The sequence below is a fragment of the Acromyrmex echinatior genome, chromosome 14 (genome assembly GCF_024713525.1).
Source record: "Acromyrmex echinatior isolate Ae372 chromosome 14, ASM2471352v2, whole genome shotgun sequence".
Taxonomy (NCBI): domain Eukaryota; kingdom Metazoa; phylum Arthropoda; class Insecta; order Hymenoptera; family Formicidae; genus Acromyrmex; species Acromyrmex echinatior.
Window position 1 is genome coordinate 1454181 of NC_141865.1, and position 17173 is coordinate 1471353.

General features: G+C 31.3%; 4 protein-coding genes across 4 annotated transcripts; 1 reads left to right on the forward strand and 3 right to left on the reverse strand.

Annotated features, from left to right (window-relative positions):
* Positions 1 to 510: 510 nt before the first annotated feature.
* LOC105144641 (ADP-ribosylation factor-like protein 13B) lies at positions 511 to 9931 on the reverse strand. Its single transcript, XM_011053655.2, has 8 exons — positions 9607 to 9931; positions 9476 to 9546; positions 9053 to 9186; positions 5442 to 5557; positions 5107 to 5283; positions 4817 to 4994; positions 4680 to 4710; positions 511 to 1539 (listed from the first exon to the last, which is right to left on the reverse strand). Exons 1-8 carry the CDS (start codon positions 9690 to 9692, stop codon positions 1223 to 1225), a joined length of 1110 nt encoding a protein of 369 aa, XP_011051957.1. The 5' UTR covers positions 9693 to 9931; the 3' UTR covers positions 511 to 1222.
* A 514-nt stretch (positions 9932 to 10445) lies between these two features.
* Positions 10446 to 13242, reverse strand: P5cr (Pyrroline 5-carboyxlate reductase). The gene is made up of 7 exons (XM_011053654.2): positions 12878 to 13242; positions 12383 to 12639; positions 12233 to 12314; positions 12032 to 12168; positions 11742 to 11953; positions 11342 to 11435; positions 10446 to 11244 (listed from the first exon to the last, which is right to left on the reverse strand). The coding sequence occupies exons 1-6, from the start codon at positions 12963 to 12965 to the stop codon at positions 11366 to 11368; spliced, it is 846 nt and encodes a 281-aa protein (XP_011051956.1). The 5' UTR covers positions 12966 to 13242; the 3' UTR covers positions 10446 to 11244; positions 11342 to 11365.
* Positions 13243 to 13744: 502 nt separating this feature from the next.
* On the forward strand, positions 13745 to 15057 carry LOC147907313 (uncharacterized). The gene has a single exon (XM_087413468.1). It carries the CDS (start codon positions 13776 to 13778, stop codon positions 14871 to 14873), a length of 1098 nt encoding a protein of 365 aa, XP_087269594.1. The 5' UTR covers positions 13745 to 13775; the 3' UTR covers positions 14874 to 15057.
* On the reverse strand, positions 14903 to 17066 carry Prp18 (pre-mRNA processing factor 18). Its single transcript, XM_011053653.2, has 4 exons — positions 16492 to 17066; positions 16123 to 16401; positions 15601 to 16029; positions 14903 to 15498 (listed from the first exon to the last, which is right to left on the reverse strand). Exons 1-4 carry the CDS (start codon positions 16618 to 16620, stop codon positions 15262 to 15264), a joined length of 1074 nt encoding a protein of 357 aa, XP_011051955.1. The 5' UTR covers positions 16621 to 17066; the 3' UTR covers positions 14903 to 15261.
* Positions 17067 to 17173: the final 107 nt, after the last annotated feature.

Below are 17173 nucleotides of genomic sequence, written 5' to 3' on the forward strand. Positions count from 1 at the left end.
TGACTGACTTTAAGTCTCTTTATTGTACACGTCCGTTATATTTGACTGATAATTGTCCATGATTGCTTAACCAGATTCTCCGCACGGTCTTCTAACCGTCATGTGAGCAGCTTTAATTATTCTGGAAGCTTACAAAAAAAAGTTCTATGTTATTATAAGAAGAAGTCACAACTATAATTAAAAAATTGTTTGGAATTTCTGAAGAGGGTTCAATCAAACAACTGAAACATATCAAGATTTTGAATTTAAATGAAAAAAGGTTTGAATATCAAACTCATGTCAATTATTATTTAGATATATAAAATAATTTTACAACAACAATAATTTTGCAACAAGTTCTGTGATTGACTCTTTAATACCCTGTAAACTTATTTCACTGTAATTAAAATTCTAAAATTTTCCTGAGTACCGATAAAAATTCATGGAAATGTTTAATTTTTAATAATAATTAAAGAAAACATTTCCTAAGAATTCCAGGTTTTTCCAAATAATAAACAAATAACAACACTGTAGTTGGATAATCCATTTATATTACATGTATATTATAAATTTCCAAAACACAATAATATTAATATTTATAAAACTAAAATTATTTTCCCGTTTTCTTCAAGTTTGAAAATTGAAATTTAACGGTATAAATCATTTTCGTATAAAAGATACAACTTTCAAACGTGTATGTAAGAGTAGGCAATGCTAGTTTAAAACTAGTAATGTTTAAAATATTATTTACTTATCTAAAAACTATAATGGTTTTCCCCTTAATATAACTCATATTTTTACAGCCATTTACAGTTTTTCATTCATACACACACACACACACACATAATTTATATATATATATATATATATATATATATATATATGTGTGTGTGTGTGTAACTTCTTTAACTTATAGCGTTTTCTCTTGGCTGTATTATCGCCCATCAGTGCAACACTCAGATAGTGTACCGTGTTTCTATGGCTGGTGATAAGCTCATTCGGAGTACCGTGTTTTCATCACTACGGTATAGTGCAAATTTTATGCACGAAGTCGGATTTTGCATTTCAAAGAGATAGTGTAGAGTCAGTGACATTTAAAATTTGAAAATGGAAGCCAACCGGGAGCAGGATTTTAGTACAATAATGAAGTAGTGTACATCATGGTATGCATCCAGTGTAATAGTATCCAGTATAATATCCCAAGAGAAAACGCTATTAATAAGTACAAAATTTACAGATGCTACTATTGAAGCACCTGACCAGGAATGTTAATTATCGTTATATCATTTGATAATCGTTGTGATCTTTCTGGCGCTGTATACGGACGGATTAGTTTTGTACTTGCATAACTTTCATTATGATCGATACTTAAATTCAACGGATCTAATATTGTAGCCATACTTATAGTTTGTGTACTTTTCTCTCCAGCAAGAATTTCTACATTGGGTGTAAGATTTCGTGAAAGACTTTTGTATTCAGTAGTTGATTGTTCAACTGGAAGAGGGGCAGTCTTATTTCTTCGTGCAAAAACTTTTATAATGCTTCTTCCTTCATTGGTACCTACAAATATTTCATATTAATTTGGAATGTTAAATATTTTATTCCAATATATGTGTGTAAGACTCTTAAGAATAAAAATTCAAAATTAACGGAATGAAGACTAGAGAGCCAAGCTGGATGTTTATATTAACATAAATAATTTAATATCTCATATATAAACATACATTTTATTCTTTATATAACAACAGGTTATCCTTAATGTAATGTTATAATAAAGAACTTAAATATTATTAGGTGTGGGAATTAATTCGTAGCGTTTTTAATGAAAGAATGTTATTTATTTCACATGAGCATTAAAAAATACATTAATGAAAGTACTTCCCATCACTTGTAAAACGCTACGAATTAATTCCAACACCTAATATTAAACCATAAATTAACCAACACGAACACATTTTAAAATTTAGTCAAAAGATAGAAAAAATATAAAAACTTCATTTATAACTTTATTAATACGCACGCAATTCACATTTTTCAAAAAATGAAATGACCTCGATGACACAACTAAAATGACTGCCAAATTGCTTATTGTTCAATAACACGGGCTCTCACTGCTTCTTTAAATTTTGATATATGTATAAAATAATGGTGTGTCCAGATTTTGCATTATGGATTGCCTCAAATAAATTATTAGCCTTTAAAGCAACAATGGATGGACCAAGGTCTCTTTCTGAATAATACGAAGATAATCATTTATGAGTCAATTTAAAAAGTGAGCACAACGAGGACTACTTTATAGTTTTTTTTTTAACGAGAAAAAAGAAAGAATATATATATATATTTTTTTTTTAAATAAATAAAACTAATTTGTTAAAGGGGATGCTGAAATTACATGTACATTACCGATACTAGCATTTTTGACGTTTTTGTTCCTGTCGTTTATTTCTTTGTAGTGGTTTCACAGAATAAAAATTCCTTTTCCACGATTAAAATGTACATGCTAATATCGTTGGTGTATTTTGTATTCAAAGCTAGAAAAAATAAAAAATTATAGATTTCTTTATCCATTTTTATCTCAGTATGGCGATCAACGCTGAAGGTAAAATGGATAAAGAAATCTGTAATTTTTTCCAGTTTTGAACACAAACTACATCGGCGACAAGTACACAGTACATACATTAGTATGTACATTTTTAATCGTAAAAAAACGTAACAAAAACGTCAAAAACGCTAGTTTTATCAGTGATATAGGTGGCTTTAGCATACTCTTAATTATTAAAAATTGCTGAATATTGATTTTCAATAATTTTTTATTCAAATACTATCAACTTTATAGAAAAACGAGAGATAAAAATTGTTTATTTTCTTCACATAAAATTCTAAGAATTTTTTCAGAATTTTTTCAGAATTTTTTAATACCCTATTTTCTCATGTTGGTAAAAATAAGACAATACAGTACTAAAAAATTGATAAAAAATTCTGAAAAAATTCTTAGAATTCTATGAGAATAAAATAAATAATTTTTGTCTTTTGTAGTTTTTCTGTAAAATTGATAGTATTTAAGAAAAAAATTATTGAAGACTAATATATTCAGCAATTTTTAGTAATTAATATCTTGTTAACTATTGCGAAAATTGCAAAATGATGATGACTTTTTGACTCAGTTCGCTCTACCTGCCCACGAGCGTTGTCGACAGAATTATCAAACACCCTGTACATGCATGTAATTGTACACATATGTATAGTATATAGGTATATAATTCACATTGAATTATTTGAGCATTAAAGATTCAGCTTCGACCGTTAGACATTTAATTTCTGATATTAATTGTGTTTTTCAGATGTACGATTTAAAATATTCTTATTGTTTAAACTTTTTTGTTATCTTTTTATATGAATTTTGGAAATATTTCTCTCAATGAAGAATAGCGTTAGATATTCTCTCCAGAATTTATACATAATCCCAGTAAAATTCGTGATTTTCAAATGATCGATGGTTAGAAATAATCAACGAGGATCCACTTTTTTATTTGTCAAACAACTTGTGTACTGGAATTCTAATTTTAAGCTGACTTTTTGTATAGTATCTCACAGTTCAAGCAATTGATTTTACAAATGAGTGGGGCACTCTAGCTAATAAGTTTTAATAAGTCAAATATTCGTCGTTATAATTTTTTTTAACGTATGACAAATTATGAAAGCAATTTGAAGATTAAGTCTTATAGAAATCGGAATAAACTTTTCAGATACAGAATTGATGGAATAGAAGGAATAGTAAAAAAAGATTTCTCTGATAAATCAGAATTACCAGAGAGAATCAAGGGAAAGTGGAGCGGATTCAGCCGGAAGACGCTGTTCGTTGGAGTGATATGATAGAGAAGTGTGATGGAACAATACGATGTTACACATACTAGTATTGTACCGCACTAGTATTGTGTGTATGTATACGTACATGCACATTTGCGGAAGTTGAGCTATAAATGGCAGAACCAATCAGAGAACAGAAACGCTATCCGCTCTCTGAGAATTACTAATGCCATCCTTATTAGTGATATTAGAAAAATTATTTTCTTATGTAAAAAAGCATTTGTTAGCCTTTGTCTAATTATGAGATATATGAAATTGATCGGATATTATTTAATAATATATTTTTATAAAATTATTTTGATAAAATTTTGGGTGAGTTAATTTAATTATTTTATCCACCATGTCAAAAAATGATGATCCTTTTTGTAATTAATAAGATAGAATAAAAATTCAAATATCTATCAAAGAAGGATGCTTTATGACATAGATCGAAAATAATTTCTCCTTCCTTTCTAATCAGGCGAACAAAAAAATATTCAAAAATACTATTGTACTTCTCAATTTTCATGAACTGTAAAGAATTTAAAGAGTATTTAGAATGATATCCAATTTATCTTTAGGATCACTAGAATGTTATCAATATTTCTCATATAAAAAGAAAGTTGGAAAGATAACAATTAGAATGTAAAGAATCTCTGAATCTTGCATTACAAGAACCGCAATAATTAACAAAAGCGAACCCATACATCTGCTTATAATAAACACTGTTAAACATGAAGTATGTTGAACATCCAGCTTAGTTCTCTAACCCATATGTTAATTTTGAATGTGTGTGTGTGTGTGTGTGTGTGTATATATTTGTAATTATTATATTAATTAACACAGGTACGTACCATTGCATGATTCACTTATTAAAACTTCATCCTGGAATTAAAAAAAAATATATTAGCGATAAATCATAAGATTGGAAAATTTGTCATTACATTTCTAAGATAATAAACATAGAGATTATGTAATTAATATTGTATACCTTTGCTGCCAAGAGATCTTTAATAGGTTTGAATGGATTAGAGTGTATAGATATTTTCGATGGTGTATTTGACGCGATAGATTGTGCCCGTTGAATGTTTTTATATTGACAGTTTTGCGACTGTTTGACTCTACTGTTCAGAACAGCGTAATTCTTCACTATGATATCCAACAACCATCTGCCAGAAAATGAATTCTGATTATCAATATGAAAGTTTATGCTATTAAACTCTTATTTCGCGCATGAATCTAAATCTTCTTAAGCATAATTAAATATAATTCTAAGCTTACTTATACCCATCCTTTATACCCATAGTATTACTCTTGGATTGCTCTTTGCTATAAATGCACGAACATGTTTCCACTCTTGTTGGACATCTCATAGCATTGGCCGCATGCTCTACATCAAGGTTTTCAACTACATCCAACTCATCGATAGCTCCATTCAGGTCTTGTTTGTTGGCGAGTCTATGCATACATTACGAAAATCTGGATAAAATTTGCATCAATGATACTACGCGATTTATTAACATCCTTGATCATTATATGCACACAAATGGTTTAATTTCCTTTTCGTATGTGCGCAAGCAAAAATTTGTGCAGAGACATAACTTCAGATCCCTTACAACAATATTGGTTTCGTCGAAATATGCTCGTGTGTGATTAATTCATTAAATACGACTTTATTTTCTGCAAGACGGGAAATATCACTGGCGTCCACCACATATATAAGACCATGTATCTAAAAGACAATTAAAACAAAGCTTCTGTTTGTCTTAGTACAGATATATAGCGAATAGATAAAATAATTTAAACACCTACGTAATATACTATTTGTTTTATAAGAGATTGATCTTTAATACAGATTCTATCCTTGTTGAAACAGAATTATACAATGCTTGAATAGTTACCAATGCAATTTAGTGTCAATTTTTCTAACAAAATTTCTTACAATTGCTTAAAAGATATTGAAGGAGAAAATATTAATCGATGATATTTAAATTAGGCACTTGTGACGATAAGTTTGTATTTCTGTAAGTTCTTATTTTATTTATGCAATCGTGTTAATTGGCAGCCAATTTTTGATTGTATTAGCCTAGCAAAATCATATATTGATATTACGGATAAACTAATACTGAGGTCACAACGTTATGTTATATATGTATGTTACATACGCTATATTCGCTACGTTAAGTGGCCACACCGAGTTTTTTATTTTTTAAAAACGTAGCGAACATAACATATGTAGCGTTCGATGTGACCAGCATAATGCAATAAAAAATTAATTGCTGCAACTAAAAATTGACTGCTGCAGCCAATTAAAAAGAGGGGGGGGGGGAGAGAGAGAGAGAAAGAGAGAGAGCGTAAGAGGGAAAGATTGGGAGAATGAGAGTGTAAAAGAGAGAAAATGAGAGCAAGGAGAGAATGAGAAAAGGCGAGAGAAAGTGCAGACAAGACAAAGCAGGAAAAATCTAGAGAGCATGAGAGAGGACAAGAAAGAGAGAAAGGAAAGAAGGCAATTAAATTTTATTTTTTTATTTTTATATTTTATTAACCTAATATTCAATAAATACAAATTATTATTATTATTTCTTCATTTTTAGAAGAATTAAATCCCTAAAAAAATCTTTTTAAAAAAATATACGCGCCAAGTGCATAAAAGAAATATTGAATATTATTATTCTTCTTCAAAAACAAATATAAAATTAACGTAATCAGCCAAGTATTTCATCACGCAAAACATATAAGATAGACTGAAAATGATTAAAATAATTAATTGGATTATAGTGAAGAAAAAACTTGGCGTGCCCGGATCCCAAATACATTTCTGTGATGTTACTTCAACAGTATTAGAATTTAAAAATATAAAAATAATAGACACATTATATATATATATATATATATATATATATATATATATATAATATATGTATATTTTACATATGTATATATTTATATAGTAACATAATTTGTGAAACATAACAATATATTCACAAATAATAGACGTGATATAAATTTTTATAGAGAAATAATATATAATATAATATTGATAATATATTTTGATAAAGAAACATTATAAAAAACATAAGAAACATTATAAAAATTTACAAGATTAGTAAATAATAATTAACATCTATTCCTTATTAAATTATTGTTTTTATATATTGCGTATTATGCAGAGATATGTACGTAATAATCTTTTTATTAATTCATATTGCAAATAATTTCTGTACTATGAAAACATATTGATCCTAGAGTATTGCGTTTTAATGCGACCCGGCACGGCAAATTTTTTCTTCATTACAATCCAGTTGGTCATTTTAGTCATTTAGTCTATGCATCTTGAATGATGAAATATTTAGTTAATTGCATTTATTTTGTATCCATTTTTGATTAAGAAGAATGTAATATCCGATACCTTTTTTACGCATATATTGGCATATATTTTTTCTTTTTTAAAAAAAGTATTACATGATTTAGATTCTGAATTGATCTTCAGATATTCGAATACACGCAATAATATTGTAAAAGAGGAACGCAATAATAAAGATAATAATATATATGCATTAGATGAGACCAAATGAATGCTTTATAAGATATATTCCATTTCACGCATAATGCGCATGATATATCATTTAACATTTTATCCTTGTTGTTCATTCAATATTAAAGAAAGATAAAATGATACATCATGCATGAAACGGATCGCATCCATAGAGAAACAAATTATTCGCACGATGATTTTCCGCAAAGATATCGAAATTCTTGTATGAAAAATCACTGTTTCCAAATTGTTGTCAAAAAGTCAACCTTATACATACTTAAAACCAGGGAATAGAAGTAATTCGTTACTTGTAACGAAGTTACAATTACAAGTTACTTTTTTGGTAGCTTTACTGGTAATCTACTTTTTTTTTTTATAACTGCAACTGTAACGTAGTTACATTTTTTTTTGGTAACGATAACACAAGTTACTTATAGCGCTTGAGACTAGGCATCTGTCCGCTGTGATTAGTGATCGTCGATTTTAAAAAAGTAACAGAAAAGTAACGAAAAGTTAGTTTCTCAAATAACGGTAATTGTAACGAGTTATTTTTAAAAAGACTTTCAATTTCCTGCTTAAAATTTATACAAAAATTATTTAAACCCTTATGAGAAGTGAGAAGTGTTGCACAGGATGATCTGGCTAATTGAGTCATCGAATTTGAATTCTCAATGTTGTACAATTTAATAAAAATAACTTCGCAAAAAATAATCATTACAAATTCAACTTTTTCAAACTTTTAACACATCTTTAAAACAGTATTTTTGCGCTGATATCGAGAGTTCTACTGAAATATAAATCTTTAAAACAAACTATAAAAGTCAAATGTATTTTTTAAACAAAAATTATTGATCGAAAACTCAATTCAAAATTTTGAAAAAATTTATACGAATCGAGCACATTATAAAAAACATTTTGTCTCTCTTATGTTTACTTTCTGTAAAGTTTTTAATTTCGGAGTTAAAAGACATTTTAGAAAAAGTGAATTTTTACACAAGATATTTTTGCAAAAAATCGTAGCAACTTTTTCGAAAAGTATTTTATATAAAGCTAGAAAATCTACTTTAAAATATTAAATTTTGTCCAAAGATATTCCATTCAAATAGAATGCTTTAAAAAATGATAAAAATATTGAAAAAATAAAAATTTTCCATTTTACGAAATTAAAAACAAAATATTATAGAAGAAATTCCAATGCTAGATTAAAATTATTCTTCCTCTTAAAAATACATTTAAAAAAAATTCTCTTCTGTTTTTGCATCGAGATACCTACTTAAGTTTTTATGAAATGCAAAAAAATCGGAAACATTCCCGAATCTATGAACATGAATATACACGAGCAAAGATATTTTATTAAAAGAAAGTTTTGAAATAGAAACATCAATCATGTTCATCGACATCAACTTTAATAAAAGATTTTATTAATAATTATTTAAACATTCTTTCTATTTCAACAAGGATAGAATTTATATGAAATGAGTGAGAGTGAGAGAAAGAGAGAGAGAGAGAGAGAGAGAGAGAGAGAGAGAAGCTTTGTATTATTAATAATAATTAAAAAGTGTATTTCTTAGATATTCATGTTATTTGCTCCAATCTCTGTAACAATTTATTATCTAATATTTTTATCGTAAACGTTTATTTATAACTGTTACGTATTGTTATTTATTTGAAAAATCTACATAAATCACTTACATCATTGTAATATTTAGGCCATAATGCTCTAATTTGGGAGCTACCTCCGAGATCATATATTTTTACAGAATATGACTTATGCTTTAAGGATACCATTCGGAATCCCATTGTGGGCAATACATTGTGATCTGGATCTATAGTAAAAGTATTAAAAGTATTAGACCAGCCACATACATTTAAGTAACTTGTCAAGTTGTCAAATACACTTGTTTAAGTTTATTGAAACATGTGTGCTGATTTGCGATAACTGTGTACCTAGTTTTGACACACAGATGCTCTAATAAACTTGTACAAGCAGATTACACTTGACAAATTTATTTGAATGTGTGACCTTATGCAGAAAAAAACCGATGTGATATATCGATAAGCTTTCCAGAGACTTTCGTTTGACATTACAATATTTTTAATTTTTTAAAAATTTACCGCCACTAATATGATTTAGTATCGTAGACTTTCCAGAATTATCCAATCCCATAATAAGCAGAACAATGGTCCTGAAGTCATAAAGAGAAATGTAAATAAAAAGACATTCCTTTCCTTTCTACAATACGTACTTTTCCGAGGCGCGATTTCTTCGCAGCCTCCTCAGCACGCTTCTGAAGCAGTTGTTCATCGTGGGAAAAGAGATTTGTGATCCCATGCTTCTCACAATTCACCTTAATCGCGCCATCATTCATCGCGCATAATCCTGCATAATCGTTGTGCGTTCCATGAATCTTTTTACACCATTAAATCGGTTAATACACGTATCAAAATTGGTGCAAACTAAATATTTCATAGATCTTTATTTACACCGATCTGTGACAGGACGGAGGTTAGGTTAGGTCACATGCAGGGTTTCCAACCTTTTGAGATTTTCCTACACGAACACTGGGTCACAGTATATACAGCGCAACTCTCTGTTGACACCTTTAATGTTAGTATTGCCAAAATGGAGTGCGTGAAATAAGTAAATTCCCTAGCCATTTAAATTTCTTTCTCAGTTACTCTTTATTTTTCCGCTCTTTCTCTCTCTCTCTCTCTATACGTACATCAAATTTAATCTAAATGTAATAAAACTGAAAGAATTAGATATTGGGTCATCTAAAAAGTATCCGCGGTTTTTTGTCATTAGATGTGTGTTGATGGTCATATATTGGGTCATCTAAAAAATATCCGCGGTTTTTTGTCACTAGATGTGTGTTGATGGTCATATATCTAGTGACAAAGTACCGCGGATACTTTTTAGATGACCCAATATATCAATGTACAATATAATTTCAGTTTTCATTGAAGGTTTAATCCGGATCAGAATGTAAGAACCAACCAATTACAATCGAGCATTCCCCTGTCGTTTGACTGTAGTTGGTTGATTTTTATATTTCGCTTCTGGTTGCATAACAAAAAAATGCCATTATTCTATAGATATTTATGTCTAATACTAGATGATTAACTCGCCTATATACATAAAATTCCAATATATATTACATATATATTACATAATGTGGTATATAGGAATAAAACGGTCAGTAGTCGCATAATGTGTAATAGCCGCAATAGGGCCACATCAATCACATGTCATGTTTGCATGATATTCATGCTTTTACATTAAGTCACAATGCCAATATCTTGCCATGTGAAAAATTATCACAGTTTAAGTGGAAAAAATCCGGAGATTCGCGTTGCTTGCACTTTTTGCACTCGGCATTTTCGCTTTCTCTCTTTTCAAAGCCAAATGTATATCTATTTCATTTTAAGTGCAAAAATATTTGAGGATCTCATGCAACGCGAACAGACCTAACATAGGTAAATTGTAATCGATCCTAAATATTGTTTGGAGCTCAGGATTGCTCTGAATGAACCCAGCATCTGTCATACGACGTCCGACATTCGTCGTAACAATGAATGTCATATGATGAACGTCGTACGTAGTGTGAATTCTATATTTCAAGTACGCCGAGTTCATTCGGAGCGACTCCCGAGAGACAAAACGAATAATACTATTATTACAATGAATGTCGGGCGTCGGATGTCGTACATAATGTATATCTTACATATTGTATATGTATGCACTACTCTTGCGCATAAAGCTGATAGGCTCGGTTCATCAGCCAATCACGTTCAACAGAGATGCTCAGCCAGTCCGTGCGTCATCCATTGACTAGTAATCTCAAATACAATGTATCAGGACTGTAAGCCGCTCATACATGCATCTGTATACATTATATGAATATAGTCTTTAAGTATTAGGTGAATATAAATTGTAACTTGAATAAACAATATCATCAACAGCTTATTTAATATACATACGTCAAAATATTAATTCAAAGGAAATTATTTTAAACGAGAAGTTAGTTCATTTGTTTTATTCACAGCAGCCTCGACAGCATTCATCATAGATCCCCTGTATTCAATTATTAAGATAAATTTCATAATTATTTAGAAATTAAATCATTACATGATCGTAACAATCATATCAATTATGGTTCTTTCATTAATTGTTGAGAACAATTTTTTAACAGTAGAGGATTTTTTTATTTAAAACTTGCTCTACTTGCCTGCGATTAAAACTGATATGATTTTTACCAGACATTCTATGATTCTATATGTATGTATGTATACATGTGTAGCATGCGCATGGTACGCACGCACCATGCACGCATTTATACTTTATTTAACAATGAGATATATAAAATATCTTTTGAAATACCTGACTCCTCCTTTTTCCATTGCATGAACGCCAGTAATAGTGGTACCTCCAGATGAACAGACCTCATCCTTCAACTGGCCAGGATGTCGTCCAGTTTCGAGAACCATTTTTCCAGCTCCTACTAGCACTTGCGCTGCGAATTTAGTTGCCATTGGTCTTGGCACCCCCATTTTTACAGCCCCGTCTGCTAATGCTTCTATGATGAGATATGCCTAAGTAAAAATGTATTGAAATTATAATATGCAACTATTTCTATTTCTTTAATTATAATAATCACTACAACAACTTACAAATGCTGGGCCACTACCTGACAAACCACCAATGCTATTTATAAGACTTTCTGGAACAATTTGGCTCATGCCGATATAAGAAAATAACATATCTACCAGTTCCAGATCTTTCATTTCAGCATTATTGCTGCAATAAACTAAAAATTATCTTATATTATCACATTAGCTAATTTATGCCACTACTGTAATTTTTTAATGTACCTGTAATTCCTTCTCCAATCATCATAGGCGTATTTGGTATGGATCTAATTATTCTTGGTGAAATCACAATTGTAGAGAGTTTCTAAAAATATTTCGTATAAGTTATCATAAAAATTGAAACATATATTACATAATATCCACTTTACTTACAATATGCAAGACATCAAGAGATATTCCAGCGAGTACTGAAATAAAGAGCTTGGTCTCAAATTTTTCACCCGATTTTTTCTCTACAATAGTCTCAAGCGCATCATCCAGCATATGTGGTTTTACTGTTAGAAATACAACGTCACAGTTGTTCACAACTTCATTGTTTTTCAATGTTGCACGAGCCCCTAAATCCTTCCAAAATCCATGTGTTCTGTCCGTACGACTAGAAACCCAGACATTATCTGGATTTAATATACCTGTTGTAGATAAATATTTAGAAAGAAAAATATTTAGTGTTTCTTCTATATAATTATCTTACTCTCATATTCATTTCTATCAATGTCTATTAATTTTAATCTCAATTTAATTTGCTCGTAATTTTTTTTAATCCTTAGAGGATAAGAAATTAATTAAATCAAAATTAGAGTTAATTTATATTAATAGGAATGGATATTATTAGTGCTGGATATTAGAGTGATGAGCAAGTATGTTTACCTCTGCGAATTAAGCCAGCGCCTATAGCACTAGCCATATTTCCGCCTCCGATAAATCCGACTTTGATGGATTTTAGATGCTGTTCCATTATAGTTGTTCACGATTACGATTTGTGTATTAAATAATTATACACCGAAGCAGTAAATAATTGCCACGTGTTTCTTACGTATGTATGTCAGTAGACCTATTTTGTAACTTTTAAAAAAGGTATAATTTCACGTGCTGCTAAAATAAGCAATTGGAACGAGAGGATAGATCTGTCCCAGACTTAGTCACTGTTATTCCAACGGTTGAAATTTTGTAGTTTGAACAGTTTCAACTGTAAGTATCAAATACTCAACGATATTGACAGTGCTGCCGCATCATGTCGACCTGTGAATTGCACATGTTCTTCTTATATTATGATCAGCCAATCGAGCGATCTGCTAATCAGGATGTGGCGCGATATTTAGATTAATTAATGATAATTCTGTAATTAATTAAACATTTTAAAAAATCGATTTGATCTTGACCTGACTTTGATGATGAACCCAAGGTCAAACAAATGTGATTAATGAATAGATTTTTTAAATCCTACAATTTTTGTCTCAAACATTTTCCGTATCTTTTATAATTTTAAAGATTTTTTGGTGTCAAAGTTAAAATGGGATACTGTATATAATTTATTTAAAGTATATAAATATTAACACACGTGTAAAAATAATCCAATACATCCTTAAAAAAAATAATTTACGAATAACCTTATTTAATTTTGTGAGAACTATCAGGGTGCGGCAGAGAAACTTACTTTTTTGAAAAACGCGTCAAACGGTAAGGGGTGAAGGTAGGGAGCTGGGAGGGGGTGCGTCCAAGAGGATAGGTCCTCAATTTTTGTTCCCCCCCACAGCTAATCTCGATCATGCTTTGGACGAGAGAGCATCGCGCGTTCGCCGTCGAGGCATACTTTAGTAATGGCCGCTCCATTGTCGCCACTCAACGTGCCTTTCGAGCGCGCTTCATTATTTCTCCTCGCAGTCCAATCCCCGGCCGGAATTCGATTCTTTCGTGGGTTACCGCATTTCAGGAATCTGGCAGCGTCGTTAAACGCAGGTTAGGAGCTGTAAGAACGGCCAGGACTCCGGAAAATATTGAGAGAGTGAGACAGTCATTTTTGCAGTCCCCCCGCCGTTCTGCTCGCAAACATGCGGCTGCTCTGAGGCTTTCGGACCGAACTGTGAGACGAATCCTTCACAACGAACTCCAATTTCATCCGTACAAACTGACTGTTGTGCAGGAGTTGACTGACCGCGATTTCGTGGCCCGCCAAACTGCATGTGAAGTTCTCCTTGAAAGCCTTCCCCACGACGCGGTAACGTTCTTCAGCGACGAGGCTCACTTTCACCTTTCCGGCTATGTCAACAAACAGAACATGCGCTACCGGAGTGCTGAAAATCCACATGAACTTCACCAAACCCCTCTCCATTGTGAACGTGTTACCGTTTGGTGCGCAATTTCGTCGGTCGGGATCATTGGTCCTTATTTTTTTGAGGAAAACGAGCGCGCTGTCACGGTGAATGCAACTCGATACAGGGAGATGATCGAAGAATTTTTCCTTCCACATCTGGAAGAAATGGACGTCGGGGATGTGTGGTTTCAACAAGACGAAGCTACGGCCCACACAGCACGGGCCTCGATGGAATTGTTGAGGGAACACTTCCCTGACCGCCTCATCTCTCTCAGAGGTGATCTCCCTTGGCCGGCGCGCTCTCCAGATTTAGCTCCATGCGACTTCTTCCTATGGGGTTATTTGAAGTCTATCGTTTACAACGATCGACCACAGACCCTAGACTCACCTGAAGACAAACATTCGGAACGCCATCGCCGAAATACCGGTGGACATGCTTCAGAAAGTGACGCGAAACTTCAGAAATCGACTCAATCAGTGCATAGACAACGGCGGTCATCATTTGATAGATGTAATTTTCAAAAGTGCATGAAAAAAAATTTGATGAGGTGATCTGTAAGGAGAAAAAAGAATTATACTGATATCTGCAAGTTTCGTTTTTATTAACCTTTAAAAAAAGTAAATTTCTCTGCCGCACCCTGTATAATATTTTGTGTCATAAATTTTGGGATACCTACATAATTTATTTATTGTATACTTATTGTAATTAATATTAATAAAATTCACAAAGACAAAATTTACATTTATTAACATATACATACGCACGCATACAAAAAATATTCTGTTCTATCCAAAAAAAATATTATGAACTAGTAATAAAATTTTGTAAAAGATGTCTGTAATATTTGATATTTCTAATACGATGTCCATATATACTACAAGTAAGCTTAAATTGTAGCGTTCTACTTTATTTTAAAAACATACACTTTGTCATAAAAATCTAATCTTTTGAATACTCTACACATCGTGAAGGATCTGTAGGATAGTATTCCTGGCATTTAGTCATCAATCTTTTGAGTGCTTGAATGTACTTCCTCTGAGTTTCATCATTCATGACATGAGCAACATTTTTAGAAAAGATTTTTTCTCTACCAGTACGAGCATGAATACCAACCATAGTTACACCAATAGGCCATGGAGAGTTGCCTATTGCCATTTGCAAATAGGCATCGCTAGCCTGAAAATTTGATTTGTCATAGACAAATATTTGTCATTACCATATTTATTATTGACAGGATATTTATTTTATATAAAATGTATATATATATTATATATGTACCAATATATAGTTTCGCTGTAGCAAATGTTTAACAATTTCTGTTAAACTGTCAGTAATATCCTCCGGAAGAGATCTGTTGTTCAATTTTCTTAGAAGTGGTTTTAAATATTCTCTTGTTTGAGCATAAGTAGCACTATTCATCTTTCCTTTTGTGCTTATTTTTTCAGTAGCTGACCGGCTGTTTAATTGATTACCCCATATTTGAACTAGATATTGTACAAACAGAGTGATAACATTCATATCAAAGTCCTTGTCTCCTTTATTCAATTTAGTTGACATCTTTTCTATGTCTTCATAAGTAACACTTTCGTCAGGCACATTTACATCTCCTTTACCATCAAGATTTTGGGACTTGGAAGATGTTAAAATCTCATTGAGATATGCTTGATCCACTTGTTCCATAGCTTCTTGAAAATCGTTTCTGAAGCCCTGTTGATAAATTATTACAATCAAAATTTTCATGTTAAGCTATTTTTTTAATCGACAGAAGTAATGTATATAATAGTATAACAGATATTTTACCTTATTCACTTCTGGCTCAAGGATTTCACATTTTCTTAATCTTTTGAACGCTTCTACCTCAGATTCACTGAACAATAATATGGGTTCTCCCCGTTCGCGTAATCGCCTAATTACTTCTTGCCTGGACAATAAATGTTCGGAACTACTGTCTGTTACTTGTTCTTCTGACTGCTGACTGACATTTAACAAAATAGCTTCATTGTTTCCCTTATCAGTTTCATATACTTCCTGTTGCTTCGATATCAACTGGCTCCTCTTGAAGTACTTCTTATTATTTTCCTAAAAGAGACATTGATACAAATACGTATTATAATGTACAATCACGAAACACTATGAAATCACAAACTACATATCACACATGCAACGTACTAAGACGTGACTTTCTTCTAACTCTTTACGTTTCTTCATTATTTCTGCTTTTAGAATATCCATTTTGCTAATAAATATTATACTCGAATCAATGAAAGTCCACCGATATAAATAGAGAACAAGTTTCATATGCTTTCATATCAGTAAATTAAATTCATTTTCCTAAGTTCATCTTCATAAGAAAAAACTTATATTTTCTTCAGTAAATATTGAGAGCCCTCCACTTCAAATTTTGATAAAAATGCACTGAATTGATGCGTTTTCGCGTAAAAATAAAGATTTGACAAGAAAACAGTGACACTCTGCTCCATAAACCGAAATATTTTAGTCAAAATATTTATTTATTCAGGTTAGGAAATCTATCAATCACAAAATATACAAAATACTGTAAAGCAAGCATGCACTGCGGAAGGGATAACATGGTGTGTTTTCCAACAAGCGACACAAATGACACACAATGGATTATTAGGAGCTCCGCACAATAAAAGAAACAAGGAACAGAGAACAGAGAATAAGAATTTCAATCTATCAGAAACTGTGTATTCCATAATACATGATTTCTGATAGGTTGAAATTCTTAAACGGGGAGCACAGCTCTTGCAAAACGTATAACCATCATGAGAAAATGAACCAATCGAAGTCCTTTATTTCCTTCCTTTCCATGTAATAAAGAACTCTGATT

Coding starts and splice junctions, on each gene's coding strand:
- LOC147907313 (XM_087413468.1), top strand. CDS start 13,776: ATGCTTTGGACGAGAGAGCATCGCGCGTTCGCCGTCGAGGCATACTTT.
- LOC105144641 (XM_011053655.2), bottom strand. CDS start 9,692: ATGGGATCACAAATCTCTTTTCCCACGATGAACAACTGCTTCAGAAGC. Junction 9,547..9,606: donor AGAAATCGCGCCTCGGAAAA/GTACGTATTGTA, acceptor TTATGACTTCAG/GACCATTGTTCTGCTTATTA. Junction 1,540..4,679: donor AATAAGTGAATCATGCAATG/GTACGTACCTGT, acceptor AAATATTTGTAG/GTACCAATGAAGGAAGAAGC.
- Prp18 (XM_011053653.2), bottom strand. CDS start 16,620: ATGAAACTTGTTCTCTATTTATATCGGTGGACTTTCATTGATTCGAGT. Junction 16,402..16,491: donor TAGAAGAAAGTCACGTCTTA/GTACGTTGCATG, acceptor TGTCTCTTTTAG/GAAAATAATAAGAAGTACTT. Junction 15,499..15,600: donor TACAGCGAAACTATATATTG/GTACATATATAA, acceptor TCAAATTTTCAG/GCTAGCGATGCCTATTTGCA.
- P5cr (XM_011053654.2), bottom strand. CDS start 12,965: ATGGAACAGCATCTAAAATCCATCAAAGTCGGATTTATCGGAGGCGGA. Junction 12,640..12,877: donor CGCTGGCTTAATTCGCAGAG/GTAAACATACTT, acceptor TATCTACAACAG/GTATATTAAATCCAGATAAT. Junction 12,169..12,232: donor GATTGGAGAAGGAATTACAG/GTACATTAAAAA, acceptor GATAATTTTTAG/TTTATTGCAGCAATAATGCT.